The sequence below is a fragment of the Ambystoma mexicanum genome, chromosome 4p, assembly GCF_040938575.1.
Source record: "Ambystoma mexicanum isolate Mex_15411 chromosome 4p, UKY_AmexF1_1, whole genome shotgun sequence".
Taxonomy (NCBI): Eukaryota; Metazoa; Chordata; class Amphibia; order Caudata; family Ambystomatidae; genus Ambystoma; species Ambystoma mexicanum.
In genome coordinates, this window is record NC_090927.1 from 581,117,795 (window position 1) to 581,141,821 (window position 24,027).

The 24,027-nt window shown below is 44.7% G+C and overlaps 1 protein-coding gene across 1 annotated transcript in view; it reads right to left on the reverse strand.

Annotated features, from left to right (window-relative positions):
* Positions 1 to 24,027, reverse strand: part of GCLC (glutamate-cysteine ligase catalytic subunit) — a 281,892-nt gene that overhangs the window by 243,907 nt on the left and 13,958 nt on the right. Inside the window, exon 2 of the mRNA XM_069606130.1 lies at positions 1,111 to 1,223. Within this exon, the coding sequence (XP_069462231.1) occupies positions 1,111 to 1,223 (113 nt within the window). The remainder of the gene's footprint in view (positions 1 to 1,110; positions 1,224 to 24,027) is intronic.

The following is a 24,027-nucleotide window of genomic DNA, read 5'->3' on the forward strand; positions in this document are numbered from 1 at the left end:
CACAGTCTTGTAGCACATATATATTGCATGCGTTTGTTGCAGGTATCGAGCCAGGGAAACAGTTTGAGACACTTGGGGCAAAGTTTAAGAGGAGCGCACTCCATAGAAAATCTCAGTTCTGATTATATTATAGAGAAATTTTACGAAGAATGGCAGCCTCATGTGAAACACTATGATCTACTGACTGTCGATATTGTCCTGGTGTCTTAATTTGTTATATTTTCCAGCTCTGAAGAAAATATTTAAAAGTCTGCCCTTTCTCCAAACCCCATGACCATACCAGTGGCAGGAAGATGAAAACAAAACATTGAAGGAGTATCCACTAAAAGGCTTGCTGGTCCATGCACACTACAGGAAAACCCTGGTCAACGCCTACGTTTACTTTCGGGAAAGCTTGTAATATTCTGAACCTAGCAGTATATGCATCGTATGTGACACAAACAGATTCAGGAGCTCCAGGAAAGTATAAACTAATTTTGTTTTAAAACCTAAAACTTTAAAAGAATTCGATAGGGTCAGTGAGAAGATTATGCATGCACATTGGCAGGGGTTAGAAGTCTATGAGTGTCGTGAAAGGATTTATTTTTGTTCAACACAGATTGATAAAAAGAAGGGGTGGGGGAGAAATGGTGAATGACTAGCTCACTTATCCATTTAAAAAAAACAGTTGTACAAATGCGATTTAATAAGGTGAACAAGGCGGGCAATTCAGTACGACACCAACATATAAACAAAAACAAAAAAAAATAATCACAAAGTGTGGGAAGTCACCTTATTGACAATCTAGTACGTTATAACTTGCAATTTTGCACTTTGGAAGCACTGCCTGATTTAGGAGAGTAAAACGAGAATAAACCGCTTATTTGGTGGACAGAAAACACACATGTCAATGTTCTAGTAGCATTAATTTTTAAGGCGACCTAACAGATGACCAAACAAGCCAATGTCACAAATGGTGCAAAATGAGATTTCAAATTTGATTAAAAGCCAATGCTAAGAGATGGTTGAAATGGGTTTTGGAAGGGGTTAGAATTGACAACTCGGAAATTAGAGCACAATAAAAGGATAGATTATGGTTCAATATTTGCTCAAATTTTGCATCTCACTTACTTCGGGTTAGTCTTCTCCCCTTTGTCTTGCAACATCTCAAGAAGCTCTTCCCCTTTAAGGACCAAACGGACTTTTTTATTTTCATGATCAAAAGCAACCAGCATGTACTCCACCTATTACAAAGAAACCAAGACTATTAATTTAAACAAACCTAGAATGCAAAAGCTCAAGTTGCCTAGCCAATATATACAAGGGTGCCCTAAAACAGGGGTCTGCAACCTTTGGCTCTCCATACGTTTCTGACTACAATTCCCACTATATCTGGCTGGCTATACTGGTTAGGCCTGATTGGAGGGTGCGGGTGGGTGTGGGGTGTAGTCTGAAACATCTGGAGAGCCAAAGGTTGCAGACGCCTGCCCTAGAGCAATGCCATTTCAGAGATGCAAAGCCTACCAGCAACATGTTTGTTACTATCCTCTCATTGTAAGAAGTGGTTTTAATTCCAAAGTCTCAGGGTATCTTCTCCATGGTTATAGAATTGGGCCTTCCTAAACTTTTCAAAAGAAACCAAATCTGAATCACATACTATTCTGATATTATGCGATCTATAAATAAAGTTGCAATTTAATTTTGTTGTACATTAATCTGAATAGTACATTGTCTTATGATGTAGACCACTGACCAGGCAGGATATTTTTGCAGTCGCGTATGCTTTGCTGGCTCGGATTCTTCATGTCACTCCTCACGATCCTAGGACCCGTTCCTCTTCCTGGCTCATCACTTGGGGATCTTTCACCACACTAGCCACAATAACAGCTCCTGAGAAGTTGGACCAAGTTTGACTTTGTCCGATATACTTCAGGAATCCCATTTCGGGTTTCATCAAGCTAGCTCTTTTTTAATTCCCTTGGTGGGTTTGTGAGTTTTACTTATTCGGAAGATATCCCAGACAAGCCTAGGACTATTCTCACTTCTGCTTGGGACTCCCATCTTGGCCTCCATCAGTGTTCTGTCCCGGGTTCACAAAATTCACAACTCTCTGGGCGTATGCCCTGGCTAATAAACATCTCTATCCCCCATGTTCGAGTCTTCTACCTTTCCCAGTCGCTGGCCTTCTTGGCTGTGAATCATTTTTACTTGACCTCCCTTTTAGTGAGGGGGGGGGAATAGCTCAGGGGCAACACATTTGTCTTGGAAGCAAGACAACGCAGCGCAACACAGGTTCGAATACCGATCCTGCGCTTAGAAACCAATCTCAGGTATTAGGCGCGTTATAAAAGAACAATTAGAATTTCCTCTGTCGCAGCCTCCTCCTCGGACCATTTCCAGTCATCAACTTCTGCTTACGATATTTGCTTGCCTACACACCCCACAACCCCTCTAATTTAGTATACTCCTAGATTTCGCCTTCCTCCTTCTCTGCTACTCCTAAATTGCCAACCTATATCTACCTAGTCAGTCCCCTATATACTCTTCGTGCTTTCCGCCTCAAGCTGCAGCCTTATCTGCACACTGCCTTTCTCAACTTTCCAGGTCTTCCCCATCCTCCAGTACCTTCCTTTTCCCTTCTCTGCCAACTTCTTGCACTGTCCTACACACTCTCCACGGGTCTTCATACTACCTCCTCCTCCTCCTCCTCCTCCTCTCCATACTACCTCTTCGTGTGGCATTGCTGCTTGCAAGCACTGTAGCATGCTTTTCAATTTGTGCGATTTAACAAAATTGGATTACTTGTTGAAATTGAGCGCACCCATTTAGAATTGATAGTTTGGGTAACTAGACGTGTGTGCCCATTAACAAGGACCGTTTATTAACATTTTGAAACCTTATATTTCAAAATAGACATGGTTAAAAAGCATACATTGGCCCGTTAGCTGGTGAAGGGACTTTTTTAATATACTTTCCTGCGAGGTCATTTAGGGGGTACAAGGTTGTGCGATGTCACTTCCGCAAATCTCCGATGAATTTAGGGACATGCCCCCAATTCCAATCCCAGTATTTGGTCAAAATGGTCTGATCCTGTGGAAATATTTTACACCTCGGCTTCAGTTTTCTTATCTGACAAACGTGGTGATGCTTGAAAAAAATGTAAGCTGCAAGCTACTAGCCAGGTATAAAAAGTCACTTGCCTCCTCAATTCTCCACATGCACACACAAGAAATTTCTTACGCCCCAGGAGTCAATTGTCACTCACCAATGGAGAGTGCACATTTTGGGCACTTACTGATGGACTGAACCACTGCATGAATGGCTATCTTAAATCAAAAACATGGGAAGAGGGGAAACTGAGGAGATTTGGTCAAGTGCCAAGATGCATTCTTTGGTAAAAGAATATGTGGACACCTAAATCTAAAGTTCCCCGATTGGCCAAGTTCATTGGATCTTGTGCAAACTGCAAAGACCACGTGGTGTCACTTCCCTCATCTCAAATGTATTTCTTTTGTCTGCCATGAAAAATCAAGTAGTCTTCAGTATTCATTGATGAGGAACGGTAACTTCTCCATATTTTAACATCGGTAGATATAGTCTATCTTTCTCATTCATCACGGTCTAGGGACAGGAACAGACAAGAGCATGAGTCCAATCATAACGAATGCAAGCTTGCTGCTTTGATTAAACTCAAATGATGTGTATCTTTGCCCTTGCCTGTGCTCACCCGAATCTTGTAATCCAAGGATTGACGAGCATTAAATATTTCCCACAGGTCTAGGGATGGGCTTGGAAGTGAGACGTGACGGTAGCGGAGGAGCTCACACACTTTGGAAAGGCAATGGGAACCAACATCCTACTGCCTTCCCACCGTTCAAAGATCACCACTATGACAGTAAATTCTGTTAACCAACAATGAACTGTAGTGAACCAAACCATCAAAGGAAAACGATCCACCTTCTGTTTGCCTTCTGGGACTGCTTCTGGCACTGCAGAGCAGCTTACAGATGTATCTGAGGAAAATACAGCTCTCGCTGAAAAGGCGCTCTTAAAGTAGATCTGAAATGATCAATTGTTAGTCTCAAAACAGACTTCACTTCTTCAAATAGGTATATTTCAGAGTGACGCTTTGCATAGCCCAAACATTCTTAGTGGTGTGGTCCACGCATTTGTGCATAGATTTTTTAAATGGGAGCAAGTTGGACTCTTGTATTTTAGTAACTCATACATAGAATTACCAGACATTATTTACGTCTGTACTTCAGGAGATCAGTTTGGAAAAGAACGTAGATCTTCTATCACCACCACCCCCACACTACAATTGATTGCCAAAGGTTAATGGGTTGCTCACTCTTTATCGGTTATTGGTCTTTCTTCAGATCACATGTATTTTCTCTCTCATTAATGGATTTCTATTATGTGAAGCGCTCTTTTGAATCTCAGGGTTAGGATTGTGCTATAAGAATACAACATGCAAGTAAGTTATCCAGCCCTGATATATTGGTGAATCTGATGTTAAATTCGAAAAAAAGAAATGTAAAGTTTGAAAAATGAACATTTGGGAACACATAGTATGAACACAAAATCTGATAAAACAATGAACAAATGAAGAATGAAGCAACTAGTATAATTTAAGGGGAACAGAGAGCGGGTCAAATTATTTAATGTTCAATGAGAAAACTTTTAGAATGAAGGATATCTGGTTTGGGCAATGGAGGAGGAAAGGTCAGCAGGATACGAAGAGGTGTTCCCCGCTGTATACAACTACAGTGTTGATAACATGAATTACAGGACAGGCGGCATATAGGATGTAACAAGAAAGGCAGAAGTAAAGCACTTTATTCACAAATGAGATGCACCAAAAAAATTGCAAACTTACGTTTTCAATTGTAAAGGAAAAGTATACAAAAAGTGATTTTCAAACTTGTATTTGAGATTTTCAGACTTGTGTCACAAAATTAGTTTTGAAATTAAAGACCTAAAATCACACTTTGTTTTCTTGTCAACGCAGTCCTGCATTTGTAATGGGGGAGGATGGGGCAAAAAACTACAGGTATCATAAGGCAATGAAGGAGCCAGAACTGGACGAGAATGCAACCGAGTGCTGGCCAAAGTTTTTGCAGGGCATATTTACGGGAACAGATCGTATAATATGGAGGAAGGGGTCAAGGGAGGAGGAATAAGATGGTTTGGTCCCTTTGAGGGTGGTGGCTTAAGAAGAAAAGGGTCGTTAGGAACAGAACGGTCTTTAGTTTTTTCATTAAGGCCCTCAAGTTGGGGCCCAGAATTGATACCCCGGCACTCAGTGGACATCTCCACCACACTTCATTCGTCTAAACCTTGGTTAATTTGCTGCCATGGTATTGCAGAATCTAAACATCGTTGCTGGTTTTTAGTGTGTTGCCAGGTTCTAGGTTACTCAAGATTTTAAATTTGATGTGCAGTTTGGGTGGGAGCCAGTGGCAAGGTTTTCATTCAAGGAAAATGTGACCCATCATTTAGGTTAAGGCAGATCCATTAGGGTTGGGTTATGGATTCGCTGGAGCCTGTGAAGCTGATTTTTAAACAATGCTGCACTAGTACCACAAGTCCAGATTCAAAGATTGAGTGAGTTTAGTCTTTAGATTATCTTGAAGGAGCAGCGGGCCGGTTCTTTAGCACCAGGTGGTAGAAACTGGTTTACTTTACAATTTATCTGCGAGGTGAAGAACTGTTTGGGTCAAAACAACATGTAGGTGATTTGCTTAATACACCAAGGGTTTCAGACCACTTCATTGTTTTTTTGTATAGCGCTTCGTGCCAGAGCACAGCCTCCAAGCAGGGGACGCGGTTTCGATCCTGTGCTTCTCCACATGGTCTTATTCGCAAGACAAGTGTGTTGCCTCTAAGCTATCTTCCCGGCCGGTTACATAATGCAACTTGCAGTGTTGGTTTGTGGAGCCTGGTAGACAGGCAAGAGCAGAGGGAGAGGAATTCACATGTTGCACCAAGTTGTGACACATTGTGTAGTTTGTTAGGCTGCAGTGGAGCACTCATTTGATTGAAGCAAGTATATTTTCTTGCTATGTTGTGTGAATACGAACAACGTGTCCCTGGGGAAGATACCTTTGGTACATGCATTTCCACATTGGTCTTACTTTGAGCTGACCTATTTCCCTGAAATAGTGGAATATATTTAGTTATTCAAGTTTGCAGCTTGAGATGGGCCAGGCTAGTAGTGTCATTCAAACTAGTTACTACAGTTCCCAAAGGTTGACTTCACGAGGGATACGCATTGTGGAGGAATTCATGTGAGCCAGTAACATGAGCAGTGACACATTCTTTGCTATCCGAATCCTTTTCAGGTTAAGGGGATAAAAACCTCCAGCTGAAAGATAATTGGTTAGTTACTGCTACTAAGCAGTAAACCACGTATGCCTTCAGCCATTTGGTTTCTAAGCAATTAGCTAATCTCAGATCACCTAAAAGGCTATACTATTGGCCTAGGCATCCAGACAGAGAGAATTGGGGGTGGGGAGGAACAAAGCGAGGGGCTGCAGTTTGTCTTTTTTCCAGCCCGATGACCACTCGGGGCCATGCTACACCTAGTAGTCATTCGGAAACACTGCCTTGTTCTTCCCCAAAACGTGACAAATGATTGCTGCTTTGCAGAAGAACTGGGATGAGTAGTAGCTAAAGCGCATACTCAGCCCCACACTACTACTAAACCAGCAGCAATCCCAATCATAAAAGTAAAACCGACATAGCGAGAAAGTAAATCTCCTTCACCTTTTGTGGTAACATGGGCCGAGCACAAGCTATACACTAAGCAGTGGTGTGAAGCGATCACAGTAGCAACCTTAACAGCAACAGTACAAAGAGGGCAAAACATTTATTTAAAAAGTTCCAATCAAGAGTCTATCAAAAATAGATATTAAGCAAAAATACTAATAACTGGAAAACAAAAAGCAAAACCTCACCCTGTAAAAGGAAACAGAAAATACAGAATTGGTATAGACTAGCATTCTGGGGTTCCATGTGTTAATATCCCCGTAAACATATCGCCATACAAAAATATCGCCATATTTTTGCGGCGATATTAAGCCATGGAACCTGCGGGGAGACACCCCCTCAACCTCTGGTCCGAATAACCCAATAAATTATCCCCACTAATAATATCGCCTATGGCCTTACCCCACGACATATGGCAATATTATTGATGGGGAAAATATTACCCGATACCCATTCTGGGTACTTGCGCTGGGTTGAAAAGAAACAATTGCAGCAATGTCAATGTTCTAAAAGGATTGGTTTTTCAAGAACAGAATGAAAAAGGGGTCGGGGGCTTATAAGTCAGTATGGTCCCAAATGTGAACCAAGAGGACCGGGTCACTTGACAGTACTTTGTTCATGGTCTGAAGCAGTTTGACAGCATCACACCTGGCTTCTCTGCCTTCTTTGTGGTTGATTCGGGTTTGTGACGCAATAAGTCACGCTGCTCCAGTGGGGAGTCGGTTTTGAGACCGCTCTGCATGGTTCAAATTGCAAGGCGATGCAGTTTGAAGGGTCCAACAGGTTCGGGTCGGAGTTAGGGAGGAGGTTACCGCTGGGCCGAGTCACTGCGTGGCACAATGGCTTCCAGCAGTTCGAGTTGGGTCAAGGGGCTTTCCTGTTGGTTCAATGTAGTGCTGGAGGATGCAGCAATTCAAAGGCTTCTCCAGCATGGACCATGTGTTCGAACCGAACCAACAACAAGCGCTACAGGCGCGAAGATGCAGGCAAGCATTCAAAGATGTGCACAATGCCAAAAGTAACACCCTGGGTCCTGTAGGCTCGAAATGCCATTGAACGGAATTCAGAGCTGGTCAAACAGGATTCCAGCTGCTCCTGGCCTTTCTGGTTGCTGGGAGTCCCAATGTACAGCTTCAGGACAAGGATAGTCCTTTTGTTCTGCACTACCACTCCAGGGAGTATGGCTGGCACCTACAGGGGATCCTGTACAGGGAACTCCCAACTATAGTGAGGAGGCTGGTTCCCCGGAGTAGCTGGTAGGACTTGGTCCAACAACAGTTCACCCCCCCCCACTCTTCTCTGGGGAGGGATAGGGGACAGAGCACTTCTGTGCCCTCTGTCTCATCAGTGTTAGAGGACTTTGGAATGGACTGCACTCCCAAAAGAGGTTCAATAAATTCTTCTTGCCTTTTTGAAAGTCCAAAATGAATCAAGGAAGGAGTGGGCAACCCCTCCTTTATAAAGGCTAATTGTCACTGAGGATTGGACAAAAGAAATACCCAGAGTGCATTGTCTTGCATGAAACAGGGGGTGAGGGGCCAGGAACGAGAAAAGACCAAATGGAAAAGCTGGATGATGGAACCCTTCTCAGATCCACCTTTCCCTCTCTGGCTATTCTTCAAAGGCCTTTGTAGTGTAACACCCTGGTGTGAGGGCCTTTGTTAAGCAGGGTTCCCAAGAGATCTCTTGTGTCTGGAGGCGTTACTCTTTCTCCTGGGGAATGAAACAAAGACAGTATCCTGGCTATTGTTTCAGTTTCCGTTTTTTATTAGTATACTTTTAGCCTATCGGCTGTGTATATACAACATAAATACATTACAAAACACAATATCTAAAGGAAATTAATACTAAAACATTCAAAACATGGTATTATCTAATACATGGGTTGCCAATTAAAAAAAAATGTAATCAACAATTCGTAAATAGAATAACACCATAAAATAGATGAGATTGCAGTCATCACCGTTCATAAAATGTTGCAACAAGTTGGAGAGATTGCTTGTGTCAATCGCATTATCATAGGATTTTAAATGCGTCAAGCGCAATTCCAACAAGCGGTCACAACATACCATCAAGTGTTCCAAGGACTCAATGACATCACGGGCACATAAGTGACACATTTGCTAGTTCTGCTCAGTCCCATCTGCGCCCCCTTTAGTTCCAAGGCTTCACAATTATTGAATTTCATCATAAGATAAAATCGAAAGGTTTTGGGACTAGGGTAGGCCATAATATATTTGAGCCTAGATTCAAGTGCCATCCTGTATTGGCAATATGGGCCACTGAGATTTCGTGGCTAACTCCACAATATGGCGTTCATGATAATTAGTACCAGCCTCTTGTTAAGCCAACCCTTAAAACTGCTGATGAACATTCTACTTGAGAATTGGACAAAACCAACGGCCCATTTAACATACATAGTTTTGTTATTGCCCAGCGTACCCATCGATGGACAATTAATTATCTGTTCTCTCAAAGGCCTGCACATGTGATACTACAATAGTTGCATTTTCCAATCTCATTAAATTGTCATAGCACATGGCAGTTCTACTGATATATTCCGATTCGATATATTTCGTATCCAATTCAAGATACAAGTGTTCCGACATATATATTTTTAGGTAGCCACATAAGCTTACAAAGCAACAAGGCCTCAAACTTCCTCAAACATGCTAAATATCTATGGCTCCAGATTTCAATAGCCTACAAAAGCATTGCTGGACTTTTTGTTGTGTACATCATCAGGACAGCATAGATAGAATAGCCATTATTCCTGCCCATGAAAGCGCCGATTGCATTGGCTGATACTCGGCATCTTTCTTTAATCGAAAGCCATTGCCTGCCCCATTTTAGCTTGTCATCCACTATGACACCTAGGTATTTATAATAATGGACTTGTTCAAACAACTCAATATTCATTTTCCAAACCATTTTTGTGTGATTTTTTAACTGGGAAAATCATAGGTTTACTATCCAGTCCCGGGTTCATAGCAATATTAAAATCCCCTCCCCAGATTATATTAGGAATATCTATTACAGAGATCTGTTGGTAACATCCGTATAAAAGGCAGGGTCATCAATGTTCGGCCCATATGTGTTTACCAACAATATCTGCTGCCCAGCGATCATGCCCCAGACCAGAACATATCTACCCTGAGGGTCCAGTTTATGGCCCTCAAGTCGAAGCCCAAGATTCGGGTGTATGAGCGTAGCAACCCCCCTGGACTGGGATGAGTAGTTGGTACAGAACCTGGACTTGCCCCAGCCAGGCAACAGTAAATCATTATCAGAACCAACAGTATGGGTTTCCTGCAGCATAATAATCTGAGCCCCATGCCTGACCATGTAGTTCCCCACCTTCTTGGCCTTCAAACGATTATTTAGACCCCTCACATTCCATGAAACAAGTTTAACCCTCAGAGCATGAGCAGAACCTTGCAAAACGATTGTGAGGTTAATAACCCAATACCCTCAGACGTCAAGTCAGGCATAATGGACCATGCTAGTGCTCTCCAGACCACTTGTTTCAACCGTAATTTATAACCATTTTCCAACAAAACATTCCAGAAACAAAGACCATGCAGCTGGGTAACCATCCAACCACAAACCGTGGGGTTCAAAGAAAACAGTCCACAACCTTCCCCATTTCAACCCTCCCACCACCCTCACCGTCTACCCCGACTCGACAGTGACCAATCCCAAACTTGTGGAATACTCCCGGGGAAGCCATGTTGCCTCACATGACCGCCATCCCCAGCCACCAGCGCCACCTCAAACAGGAGATGGCTGACTGTTACCTCCCATCCCAAGGGCCAAAAAGCCACTGAATGCCAAATCATGAAAATATTCGATTCCTAGTCCGCCGTCCGGGGTCCATTGTTCGGGGCAGGTCGCTCCCCCCTCGGGAGGGGTATAGAAGATTCGATGTAGGATAGTGCTTCAGATGGGTTCTCAAAAAAGTGCGACCTTCCAGCATGTTGGATTCTCATTTTGGCCGGGAACATCAAGGCGTACTTGATCTGCCGTTCCCTAAGGAGTCTCTTTACCGGTTCATATGACCGTCTGCTAGCCTGGACAGAGGCGGAAAAGTCAGGATAGATATGTATACGGTTTCCCTCGTAAAGCAATGTGCCGGCCTCTCTAGCCAAACGGAGGATTGTGTCCATGTCTCTGTAGTTCAGCAGATGAGCAATTATGGTACGTGGTGGTGCCCCCGGCTTGGGCGCCGGGGCGAGGGTACGGTGCGCCCTCTCAACAAGGAAGTGTTCAGATAGTGCCTCGGGCCCAAATAAGGATTTAAACAGTTCTTCCATGTGCTTCTCCATCTGGCCCTTGCCGAAGGATTCGGCCACACCTACAACGCTGACATTGTTTCTTCTGGACCTGGATTCGAGGACCTCACACTTGCTTTGGAGCTTGCTCACCGTGTCTTTAATATAAGATATATCCCGGCTGTGGTGCCCAATAGTATCCTCATTAGCACTTATCCTGCCTTCGGCCTCGGTGACCCGAGCACTCTCCTTATCGATCCTGACCTTCAGTGAGCCTATGGTAGCTACTATCTCGTCCAGCTTAGTATTCACAGCCAAAAATCCATTCTGAACTAGCGTGGCCAGTTTATCCTCCCTGTTCAACACTCCCTTTCGATCTGTTCTTCCTCATCTGGCTGCGTGCAAGTTGCCACAGTTTGGATAGCCGTATTGGTAAATGTGTCCATGGGGCCCTTCTTCTTGCCCCCAGAGGTCTTGGTGGCTCTGTTTGACTTACCGGAATCCCCCATTGCTATGTCCGTACGTGTATTGGACCTGGAAACGGATCTCAGTAGGGTCGCGGCCCACCTCACAGGGAGCAGACTCAGTGTTCCAAATGAAAAGAGAGGAGCGTGGGCCCAGCGGTCCGCATATGTCGTGTAGCCGGCCCCCAGCCGCACAGACAAGCGGAGGGGCTTGGAGTGGCAGGTGGTGCAGCAGGGGGGGCCCACGTCCGAAGGGGGGATTAAGAGCCCGGGGGGTTACGGACCCAGCGGCGCCAGCGGGGCTCCACACCCGGCAACAGCTTGCTTCGCCGGATTGGCAGCGTCCGGATCAAGCACCAGCGAGAGTCGGACAATACCAGAGTCAGGAGAGGTGGTCCAGCAGATAGCGTTGGGTCAAAGCCAGGTCCGGGGAAGGGTAGGCCATGCAGCGCCGCGGCGAGTCTCCAGAACGTCCTCACAGAAGGATACGGAATCCGACGCCGAAAAGAAAGCCCCGCCCAGCAGCGGCCCGCAGAGTCCCGCAGCCTCGACTGTCGAGTAAGTTCACCTGGAACTAGGATTCGGCTCGGAAGCGCCGCTCGCGCCGGCGGAACTCCGCGGGGGCAGAGCTCGTAAACGCAGCGCCGCCGGGGGCTCAAATTTTCACAGAATGTGCCCGAGCTCGGCCGCAACCGGTACACCAATCTACAGCGACTCAGCCAGCCCAAGGACGGATTTATCAGCGCAGGATGTGAAGGCGGCGCGGGAGCTTCGGGTCTAAGCGGCCATTTTGTCAGTGCGCAACAGCACCCCCCTCGTCTAGACTCCAATCTAAATGGTTTCCAAAGCAATACTTTGCCTCACCTATGCATAAGAGCATAGGAGGTGCCATTCTGCTTAATCATTCCAAGAATTTTACAATGGTAAGGATACCCAAGGAGTTATTTGAGCCTTCATATTCGTTTGGGGAGAAAGACGTCATCTTGATTTCAATATACGACCCAAATCAAAATCATAAGAATTTTATGCTCCGGTATTGGTATTCCCACACATTGCACAATTCCAGAAAGGGGAGCTTATCATTGGGGGTAAGGGAGTTAACATGGTATTAGATGGGGAGATGAATAGATTGAGTTCCGCCTGCAAGTAGACAGCTAGACCGGTGTCCCTTAAAAAGGTGAATGAAGACCTGCAACTGGAGGTATGAACACCCTCTGGCTAGAAGCTACACTAATTTCTCACACATACATCGAATTTTCTCTAGAATTGATTATTTCCTGGTCACTCGTTCCCCTCTCTTGGGGATCATTGATTCCACTTTAGGACTAGCTGTGGTTTTGGACCATGCCCCAATCATGATTCAGGTAGAGGCATGCACTTCAGGGGCCAGGAAAACCTCTTTATAAAAAAAAGAATGATTACATTTTAGCGGATACAGCTTATTGTACCTCCATTTCAGAGAGGACCTCCTTATATTTTCTGGAAAACATTACAGAGGAAACCCTGATGGCGACTGTCTGGGATGCCTTTAAACCCACGCTGCGGGGAAAACTCAGTCTAGCCTCTGCGAGGAAACTGCTGCTATTGGCCGAGCAGTTTGAAGCTGAGAAGAGGGTACAAGAGTTGGACTCATAATATGAGAGTGAGGGTTCCGGGAGGACATAGTCATCTATAAGTAGCAAGGGCCGTACTGAAAGCACTCTGTGCAGATATTATCTCACATAAAATGCTTCAAACTAAACAATTCTATTTTAGCCCAGCCAATAAAGCTTCATGTATCTTGGCATATAAGCTAAGAGCCCAGAAACTAGAACACTATATCTTGGCTTTGGGATGAAAAGGGCTGTATGCAGGATTACGAGCCCACCAAAATGTGCATTCTGAAACAATATTACACAGAATTGTTCTAGGTGGACAGGTGGGATATCTCGGCTCAAAAATACTTTATCAGGGAGGTAAATCTTCCTTCAATCTCAGACGATATACAGATGCTAGATTGCCGATAACTGTAAGCAAGTCACTTGAGTCATTCGCTCACTTCCGAATTATAAAGCCCCTAGGGGCAGATGGATAGCGGGTCTTATTCTATAAATAAATCTCAACTTTACTGGCCCCACAATGGGGGAATCTTTACTAACACTATAAGGCAAGCCAGGGAAAGATCTCACTCTCAGCAATTCATACAGAACCATTGCAGTTCTCTTATGATTCCCGAATTTGTCAGGCATTCTCAGGAAGGATCAGTCAGGATTTATCCCCGGGCGACAAGCACATGACAACATTAGAAGAGCCGTAGGTGTCATTGAGCGGTGTAACCAAGAATTGGCTATACCTTTGGTCGACAATGAAAAAGCGTTCAACAGAATCAACAGGGAGTACCTCTCACAAGTGTTGCAGGGTTTTAGATTTGGACTGATTTTTATAAAAAAGGGTATTGGCTAATTTCGTCCACCGGACCACCAGTATAAAACTAATGGAAGAATGTCAGAACTGCCGAGCCAAACGCGTGGGGTATGTCAAGGGTGCCCGTTGTCCCCTCTTATTTGCATTGTTCATGGAACCTTTAGCATTTTGGGCCCGCACGTCGGCGGAGATTTAAGGGATGGAAAAAGCTGGGTATCAACACAAAGTAGCACTATAAACCGACTATCTTTTTTTAATGCATAACTCGCAAACCAGATTACCACACATAGGTTCCCCTATTGAAGTCATTTTACAAGTCTCAGGCTTAAACTTCTCAAGTCGATCAGAAGCTGGAGACGGTGCGCAGATTGTCAGAAGCTTTTGCTTTCCAATGGGTCTCGAGCTCTGCTCACGCCCAAACATGATCAACTATGTTCCAATAACATCCCAAACTCATCTGCTCATCCAAGGTAGACTTGGCCCGCTGGGAGAAATCAGATATATTGTGGCTGGGGAGGGTGACAGATATTAAAATGACAGTACTGCTAAAGTTGTTGTATGTCTGTCAGGTTCTTCCGATCTGGATGCCAAAGCGGGTGATAAAGAACTCCAAAACCGTATATTTTGGTTTATTTGGGCTAGGAAATACCCAGGAGTTTCTAGACATACGTTAATGGCAGCGAGGGACAAAGGTGGCTTGGCGGTTACAGACATCGTAAGTTATCTATATACAGTGCATCTATATACAGTGCAACAGACTCTCCTATCGGCTAGTAGAAGTGAAGCTCAGACTCCCAAACACTGGATGGATATCAAACAATCCATAGATGGGGTTCCTTTACAGGACTCGTGTTGAAGATCACCCACAAACAGAATGAAGGAGTTGGGTTACTTCCATAATTCAGGGTTATGTTAGACTATTGAAACAGAGTAGCTTGCAGATATTCAGGGACTACTTTTCCATTTCCTCTTAAACGCATATGGAATTCCCCACCATGGTGTCAGGTTGGGCGATTTATCAGATGGATAGAAGGAGATTTGGAAAGGTTGGGCCTATTATTCAAGGATGGTCAACCTTTAACCTATGACAAACGTAAGCAGGTTTTTAATGGTACGGGATGGAGATAGGTATGGCTATATACAACTTGGGCATTGGATAGCAAGTATCAGAGTGGCAAAGCAAGCAAAAAAGGGAAATGACCCAGTTTGAAGATCTATTTGTGGGGGGACCCTCCCTCACATAAGGTTTTGCCATTATACAAAGTCCTCAACGCCAGTTGATTTAAACCTACCCACACATATGGTAAAATGGGAAGACGACATGAACGCTCCAATAGAGGAATTAACATGGTATAACATATGGAATATGGATCAGGCTGGGGAAGTCATCTAGAGGTGTGCAATTGAAAGGAAATAGCTTCAAATTGATGTTTAGATGGTATCTCACCCCGAAGAGGCTCCATAAAATGAACCCAACGATTCACCCTAAGTGCTGGAGATGCGCACATTCTCCGGGCACATTATTTCATATATGGTTGTCACGTACTTTTATACAACTGCATTGGAAATAAGTACTTTCATAAATTGAAAAGATCAGTGGAGTACACATACCAGCCGAACCCTTAGTAGGGCTGTTAGGGAACTAAGATTCAGACCAGCGATAGAAATAAGGGGTGAAGTCTGCTAAACTAACAACCCATTTCCTAGTGGCGGCAAGAGTGGTACTAGCGCGGAATTGGAAAGCCCCAACCGCACCAGATATAAGGGAAAGCGAAATTGTGGTTTGTGGCAGCAACGTACAAAATTGAAGCTACTCTTGGGGGGAATGCCTACGTTTCATGAGGAATGGGAATCCTTCATTCATTTTGTGAGGCAGAATGATAATCCTGGAGTACACCACAGAACTCATGATAGGACGTCCTTTAGATCGTCATAATGTTGCACACAGATTCATTAACAGATAGATGAACACCAGTACCGTTTCGTTTTAAAACGTACAGAAAAGTTTCTTTCTCGAGTTGTGATGCAATTGTTCACCATTATTTTAGACACACATAGGTGATATATGGTCAAGCGCTGCAATTCTTTGTGTCATGGTTTACCGTTTTCAATAAGATTTTAATTGTAAAAAATCAATTAAATAATATCACAAGTGGTAGTTTGGTAATTTATTTTCTATTCTCAGGCAGTTCTTTTTCTGATTTGAAATGTACGGGTCTCCAATTTCTGCGACCATATTGCTGATGCAATCAAACGAATATTTAGTGTATTGTTGTGACATATTTATGTGCTACTTTCCTCGTTAAATGCATTCTTTTTAGGAGTAATGAGGGTTTATCCTTGAAGATGGGACTCTTGTCGCAAAATGCATAGTAGAACTATTAGTATGTGTTAACGTATTATTATGCGACTACCCTTACTTAGTAAAGACTTACCTGAGGTTGTGAAGAAGTGTCTAGTAATGAATGGGCAATTGTTTATTCAATTATTTGACTTTCTATGGTTTATAGGTTTCTTTGTATTACACAGTTGAGATGTTATACCCTGATTGCATATATGTGTTTATTATTCGTGCATTTGGTTTCATACAAAGCTTTACACATCCAGATAAATACAGAATGTATATGCAATTTTCTGAAAAAAACACAACATATTGCATTAAAGAAGCAATAAATATATGAAATAACGTAGCATAACAGTCCTTAAAAACACATCATCATCAGAGCCACTAGTTTCCTAGCAGCAGGGCTAAAGGAAGTACCTTGGACCGTTAGAATACTTGGCAGTGACATTCAACCATCCACTGCCCTTTTATTCAAAAAGAGTTGCCCAAATGCGTGAAGGTGAACGATTTTACGGGAGATTGATATTTGGTGTTTCTTGAGCTAAAGGTTTTCCATTTATGATTGGAATAGCTACTGTTGTATGTTTTACAGACTGAAACGCCAGTATTCAGAGGTTGCTATGTCACAGGCAAAATCCATAATTCTTTGTAGTGGATGCCGGTGTGAACGAGAGAGCCACCGTAGTCAATAGAAGGCGATTGATCAGCCGAGTGAAATACCAATGAGGTTTTTATATCGTTTTGCTGCTGCGTATATATCACATTGTGAATCATCCCAATACACCGTGTGCTAAGGAATCATATGGGAAAGGACTTTTAAAGGGTGAGAAATTACAAGAGTGCGATTGTGCATAATGTTAAGAATGAGGGAATACTGTGGTCCAGATAGTGCACAGGGTGAAATGGTGCAATCGCCAGAGGACGAGACTGCGCAAAGGAGGCGATCATGGGTGTAAGCCTGCAGATCATGACAATGTGGAGATGCTTACACCATGCAGAATGAGACTGTGCAAGCACGTGGCTTAAGTGAATGAAAATATAGAGCAGGACTGAGATCCCGTCAGATACGATTTCTGAGGTCTGTTGCACATCTGATGTTGGGTGCCCCTGCAAAGGTTTGTCTTCAGCGCTATATAAGGACATTGTCGGTTTCCTCGGTCTACGCACTGCGTAGCAAAGCTGTGTCGTCAAGCGAGCACTGCCCTCTCCCAGAAGCCGTCCACCTTCTAGAGGATGAGCCAATAGTTGACCCGGGACCATGCCGAGTAGAACTTTCCTCAATCTGTCTTGCTCTACCCTGCTCACAAGAAACCCAGGCTTATTTGTTAGACTTGCATACCAAACTAATATCGCCGATTCCTTGTAAATTGAATGCCTCCAAGATACCTGCTTCAAAAATCACTGCATATTTTGCTATGTCATCTGAAAGCAATCCTATTACCAAAAGTGGGTGTAGTAACATTAAATAGTGGAGCAGAGATTTCGGTCATGTGACTTGCCTCTACACAACTTTTGCCCTTGATGAACCTGCAGGAAATTGCCATAGGGGCCCAGTGACCTTTAACCAAAAGTTATATCTGAAGCACTGGTGGAAGATGTACAAAACTGTCATTGGAATGCCCCGCAATCTGTTTGTCAAGGACCAGGTCAAGTTCTGGCAGGTCCGTTAGTCACGTCAACCAGAAATGTCTAAACATGGCTGCCATCTATCTGGATGCATTGATACACTAGAAAGTGGGGGGAAGAAGATTGTCGAAATCTTTGCCAGTTGCTGCAAACGCGATCAGAGTCAGACTAACTTCAAGGCAAATTGAAAGAAGTCAGCCAGAATTGGATTGACTCTTACCATTGACCCAACAAATTCCTTATATCTATTCATCCAGAGTTGTATCCAGAAAGTGAAACCTCCCTCATCAGATTCTGCAGACTCTTCACCTTCTTGATTCTCTACCCATGCCCCTGCTGATCCTAGCTCTTGGCGCTCGTCATCTCTAAAGACGCTACCATCTTGGCATCTGGCAAGGTTTACCTTGGTAAAACTATTTGAATCGAAGTCCACAATATTTACTGAGCAGAGGTCATTGTTAACATTAGTTACCAAAGTTGTGTTTATTGAGAATTAATATAACAGCAACAAGAGAAAAGGAAAAAAGACTTGAAGCAGCTTGGAAGTGAAAATCCTGTAGTGGCCCCGGTTTCAAATTACTGCAGTAGGAAGGGGATATATTCTTTAAACTTAGTAAGTCCTGCGGTATCAGTACACTCACATGAATTGGTTAAACAATGCCCACAAACTTCACGCAACTGTCAGCAAAACGTAGTTAGTGCAAGAGGAGTCTAACCAACACCTCAATGCTGGAGAAGAGACTCCGGTGAGCCCCAGGATTTACTGACTTACCCAATTTTCTCGTGGAAACAAGAAAAGGAGTAGAGGAAAAAAAGATCAAGTTATCAACCAAAAAAAAAACAGAAACCGCCCGTGAAATCCCGAAATCAAGGCAGTTCCTGAGGGACCTGGTGGTATCGCCTGATGAAACATCGAAAAAGAAACCACCTACTAGACATCAATGGCCCAAAAGAAGACTGCAGGGCCAGGTTGTGGGTGGGCCACTGGCTGAAGACATTGACCAAACCTGTTGAATTAAGCTAGGCCCTGGAAACCATTTTGTGAAATAAAGATGGTTTGAGCCCAGTGCACCGCAGCGCGGCCCCCACTCTTGGAGAGTTTCAATTATCCCTGTGGCCGCAGCTCTCTGGCAGATCCGCTGAGAGCCCGTTCCCACGAACAGACGGACATGAGCTAGTGTTAGATACCAACACTGTAACATTTCACCTTCCGCAGTGTATCGCTGTTTCCAGTATGACCCGGCCAGCAGGGCCTGGGTGGAAAAGAACTGTAAAACTGTAAAATGATCCCCTGACAAAAAGCAGAGTCCCCAAATACTAATGAGCAAACCACCTGTGATGAAACTTTTCTCTCCACGACCTCTCTGACTAAAAACCTGTAACCTCCATAAAAATGGCAGAATGTGTGCTTATATGACATTAGGGATGAGGCACCCACATCCCTGTAGCTATGCGCAAACAGTAAAGGTGTCCCGGGTTTTTTTTTCATGTTTTGTGATTTACCAAGAAGCCTGCTAGAGTGTAAGGGAAGACAAATGCAACCCTATTGGGAGCTCACGTAAGGGGTGCATGAAAATGCACCATATGTATGTCCAAGCTCACCATGTGTCACTGCCGTCAGTGTTATTGGCGGGTTGTTCCGGCACGCTCCACCAACCTTACTACTACCTCACTTACCGCACATGTATAGACATGTAACAAAATGTTGTGGTTGTTAAATACTTAGCGTATAAGTAATGTGTTTGAATTGGCCATATGAAAGGCACTAACAATGTCAAAAACGTGAGCTTTGAAAAGACTCAATGAGTATTGTATATTATGTGAATGTTTATGTCTCTCCCACCTAAATCTGCAACACACAAGGAAAATGCCTTTGTGAGCACATACAAGGCCATTCCCCCTTCCCCCAGTGAAGCCTGCCAGACGAAAGAGCAGAGGCCTGTGCTGCCCTGCTCCACCTCCCCCAATTCGGCTGGAGCCGCTTCAAACATTCACATTCCCCCGCAGCACCCAAGGCCACGGCCTGCCACCTGAATTATTTACAACCCAGCAGTAAACCCCGGCCTAAAAACACAGATCCAAAGGCGCCCTTTCTTAGGCTCCGCGACCCATCGGCTCACCTTAGGTTAATGGCCCCTGTAAAATAAGGACACCCAATATTATGGCAACACTATAGGAACACATCCATAATGACTTCTAACAAGACATGGTAACGCGGACCGCCTGTCCCATGCCCTGAGACACAACCTCGTGACCTATGATACCCAATCAACAGGACGATGGTAACCATGTATTGATGTATCGCCAACAGGCCCCACTCTAGGTGCATTCCTCCTGTGTTGCATTAACCTGTAGAATAACCTATTGGAAGATTTACCAGGGAAAATAATATTGCAATGTTGAATGACTGCGGTGTGCGTGGCCCTAGGGCAGAAAGCCAGGAAAGACATTCATCACTGACACTGGCCACGGCTGGCACAACAACACCGTCCGGATGAGCCCAGCTGACCTGCCAGGCCCAGCCCAACCCACGAGGGTAACCAGTGACGTCCTCCAGCCACGGCAAACCACATCACAGCAACACCTATAGTCGTCACCACCCAATCCCCACGAACTTGTGCCCCCTATAGCATGTAGGTTCTTATGACGCTTTTTGTAAATATATACGCCCGTCTTTGCTATTGTCAGACAGAGCGCTCTTGGAGTTTGCAGAGTTCTTTACATGCACTATTCTGATTGATAAACTCCCATTTAAGCTCACCCGCACTTTGTCCTGGCCTTATTCCCATCCTGGGAGAGTCCATTATTGTCTCTCATTGTGGGGAGGATCGTGCTATCTGGGGGACGCTCGCCTTCAGTGGTGACCCCGAAAGCGTGATTATTATTTTTCTGCTAACATATATATATATATATCCCTACCGTCCCCTTTGGCACGAAAATCTCTGGTCGAAAAGGGATACGCACGGTGCGCCAGCTCCGGAAGGCTGCCCGCCAACAGCGACCGGTACGCTCAGAAGTGCGCACTCAACAGAGAGAGGGTACGGGATCCCGGTTGAAAAATCCCCTTTGAGTACCGCTCGCCTGAGCCGGGGCTGACCGTTGAGCGTACGGCAACACTGCCTGGACGGACCCAGTTTCGGAGACTCTCGGTTCAAGACGGGCAGGTGAGTATTGAGTGCGAGCGACCATAAAGGGAGAAGGGGAGGAAATATAGGACAGGGAACGAGGCTGGTTGAAAGGGGACACTTTGGGTCTACTAAGGACCACTCTAAACTTTCTTTGCTTTTTCTTCGCATATGGCCATTAGGATCAAGAGGTGAACAGAGATAAAGAGACGGGAACCTAGCTCCGCGAGGGGGTGGAAGGCGGCGCCGCATAGTGCTATCTTGACTAGTACTGGGAATATATGAAGAAGTGGAAAATGAGCAAAGGTGTCTGGTAAAGGAAGACACGGAGAATACATTAGTGACTGCTATTTTTTCTATTCTTCTCTCAAAACTAGGAGACAAATACATATCAGAGTAAGACGGAAAGGGACAGCTGGCAAGGGAGGACAAACTGGGCTATTAATAGAGTGCTGCCTATGGGTGTGTAAGCAAACATATGTGTTATAATGAGTGTGTAAAGGTGGTCAGAAATGCATAATTCTGGTATGGTTATGTTAAGTGTGACCAGAAGAAATATCACAAAGAAGAGTGTAATGTGGTAAAGTGAGTGTTTATTTCTTTGATTTGTTGGGTAAAATTGTTGAAGTTATTCATGGTTTGCTCTTGTATGTGCCCCCTAAAGTGTATCGAATAGAGGCTGCGCGCAGCCATTCTCATACTGTACAGGTGGCGGGAAAACACGCAGGTCCCCACGCTCAGTAAGTCATAAATACGTGGACTCATATGGTGACACATCTATATTATGATATAGACATATATAGAGATACATCAGTATCGAGCAACTACGAAGTATGGGGGCAGAAACACCCTTATCACATATTTGTAAGAGTCTACCTGGGTACGCTGAACGGATTAAGAAATATCATGATCAGTGGATCACAGAGTTGAAGGGAGAAGGATTACCTCAGATATGGCCCGAAGGGGGATCGTTTGACAAGAGTGTCCTAGATATGGTAGCTACATGCATTCGTTTGAAATACAAGGGGAAGCAGCTACATTATAGGAGAGAAATATTAGACCTATGGAGGTTGTTTGAAGAAATACCCCCGCTGAAGAAAAGGGAATTAGATACTGATCTGCCATCTACCACTGACAATCCATTACTCATACCAAAAGATGACAAGGGGTTGCCAGAAGGGGAGCCACTGATAGAGGTAACTAGGTTGTACCCAATACTAAATAAGCCAGTGCCCGCAGAAGGATACAGTGACCCAACATATGTACCCTCAACGACAACCACTACCACTCAAGGGCCAACAGCACCCCCACCATATGAGAGTCATAGAGAGCGAGACCAGGCAAGTACACCAATGGTGAACATAGAGAAATTAACAGGAGACCTAGAGTCCAGGCTCTCTATAGCCAAAGACGAGCTCTCAAGAATAAAAAGCATATGTGAATGGACTGCAATCAATACTGCTAGATCAGAGCCTGCATCAAGAGCGCAGAGTGAGAATAAAACAACTGAAGAAGGGTGGAAAAAAAGGGGAGATATTGTTTAGGATACAAGAAGAACCGACACGAATAATTGAACTAGAGGGAAGAGAGGGGTGCACTGACTATGAGATAAGGACTACAGGAGGTAGAGAGGAGCTACAGTGTGATATAGGAGAAGATTTAGAAGAAAGTGAAAGGCTAAGTATGGCAATGGGGGAGAAGCGAGGGGTTGGATGGCGCATGTTCAGGGAGAACCATGGACGAAGAGTGGACAGGACGACTAAGGAACAGGTTGGGGAAAATGGCACCATTAGGAAAAACAGGAACGAAGGTGAGCGCAGATACAACGACAAAGGGGAGGTTACAACTCCCACTAAGACACAGGGGAGGAGGGAGGCCGAATTATATACCCTGGGCTCAGATGAATAAGGCCAATTTGTTAAAGTTATTGCCCCCGCTATCAGGAGGGGCAAGCAAGTGGATATATGCCTTCGAGAAACGCACAGCCGGGGTACATCTAGCAATAGGCGATGTGAAGAGTTTGCTAGTATCAGCAGTCGGGGATCAAGCTGACAAGAGTATGTGTAAAAGCTGGCTTCCCGGGAGTAACGTTAGACTGCGATCGCCATGATGGTGCCTCTTTTAACACAGTACGTGCCAGGGTGTGAGACGCATTAAGAGACATGTTCCCAGACACCCCAGATTTGCAGTCAGTCATGCAATGTACAATGAATGACGAGGAAAATGCTATGGATTACATTTTTCGGGTCCAAGAGATGTGGAGAGCAGAAACGGGCACACCCTGGTATCAATCAACATCATTATTCTACTTCATAATAAAGAGGGGGCTCCCAAAAGAGGTGCAAAAAGCACTTGACAAAATAGCAGGCATTGAAGCAAAAGGATGGCCCGAAATACAGAGCATAATAGTTCACCACTGTAAACGAATAAAAGAGAGGGAAAAGGAGAGAGCGCAGAGAAGATTGGCAGACGAGGCAAAACTAGTACAAACAAAGCTGGTGAAGGTCGCTGCAGCAGTGGCCGTGCTCCCACACAGCAGGGAGGGAGACGAGGAGGAGGAGGGGCTGGTAACAATACAGGGGAGGATGGCAACGAGTTGGGCAGGAGCAGGGCAACGGCAGCGGAACCAGCAGGAGCAGAGTGGAGGTCCGCAGTGGCGAGAGTGGGCCCCTCGAGGGGGACGAGGTGGGTACAGGGGTCGAAGAGGGGGTGGACAAGGGTATGGGGGAATGGGAGGAAACGGATGGCAAGGTCCCAGAGGTGCACAAGGAAGTTGTTAGAACTGCGGGAGGTGGGGGCACTTTTCCAGAGAGTGCAGGAGTAGAACAAACAATGGGTTTCCAAAGGTAGAACACTATGGCCACCCTCACCCGGGGAGCCCATATGGTCTCCCAATGGGGCAACAACAAAGGGAACCAGAGCAGGGGTACCCTGAGCAAAGGCAGGGACACCACTACAGAACACAGAATCACCCACAGAACAACAACACTATGCACTACACCCCAGGCAACCCTTTCGCAACGACAGCAAATGGAGCACCAGCA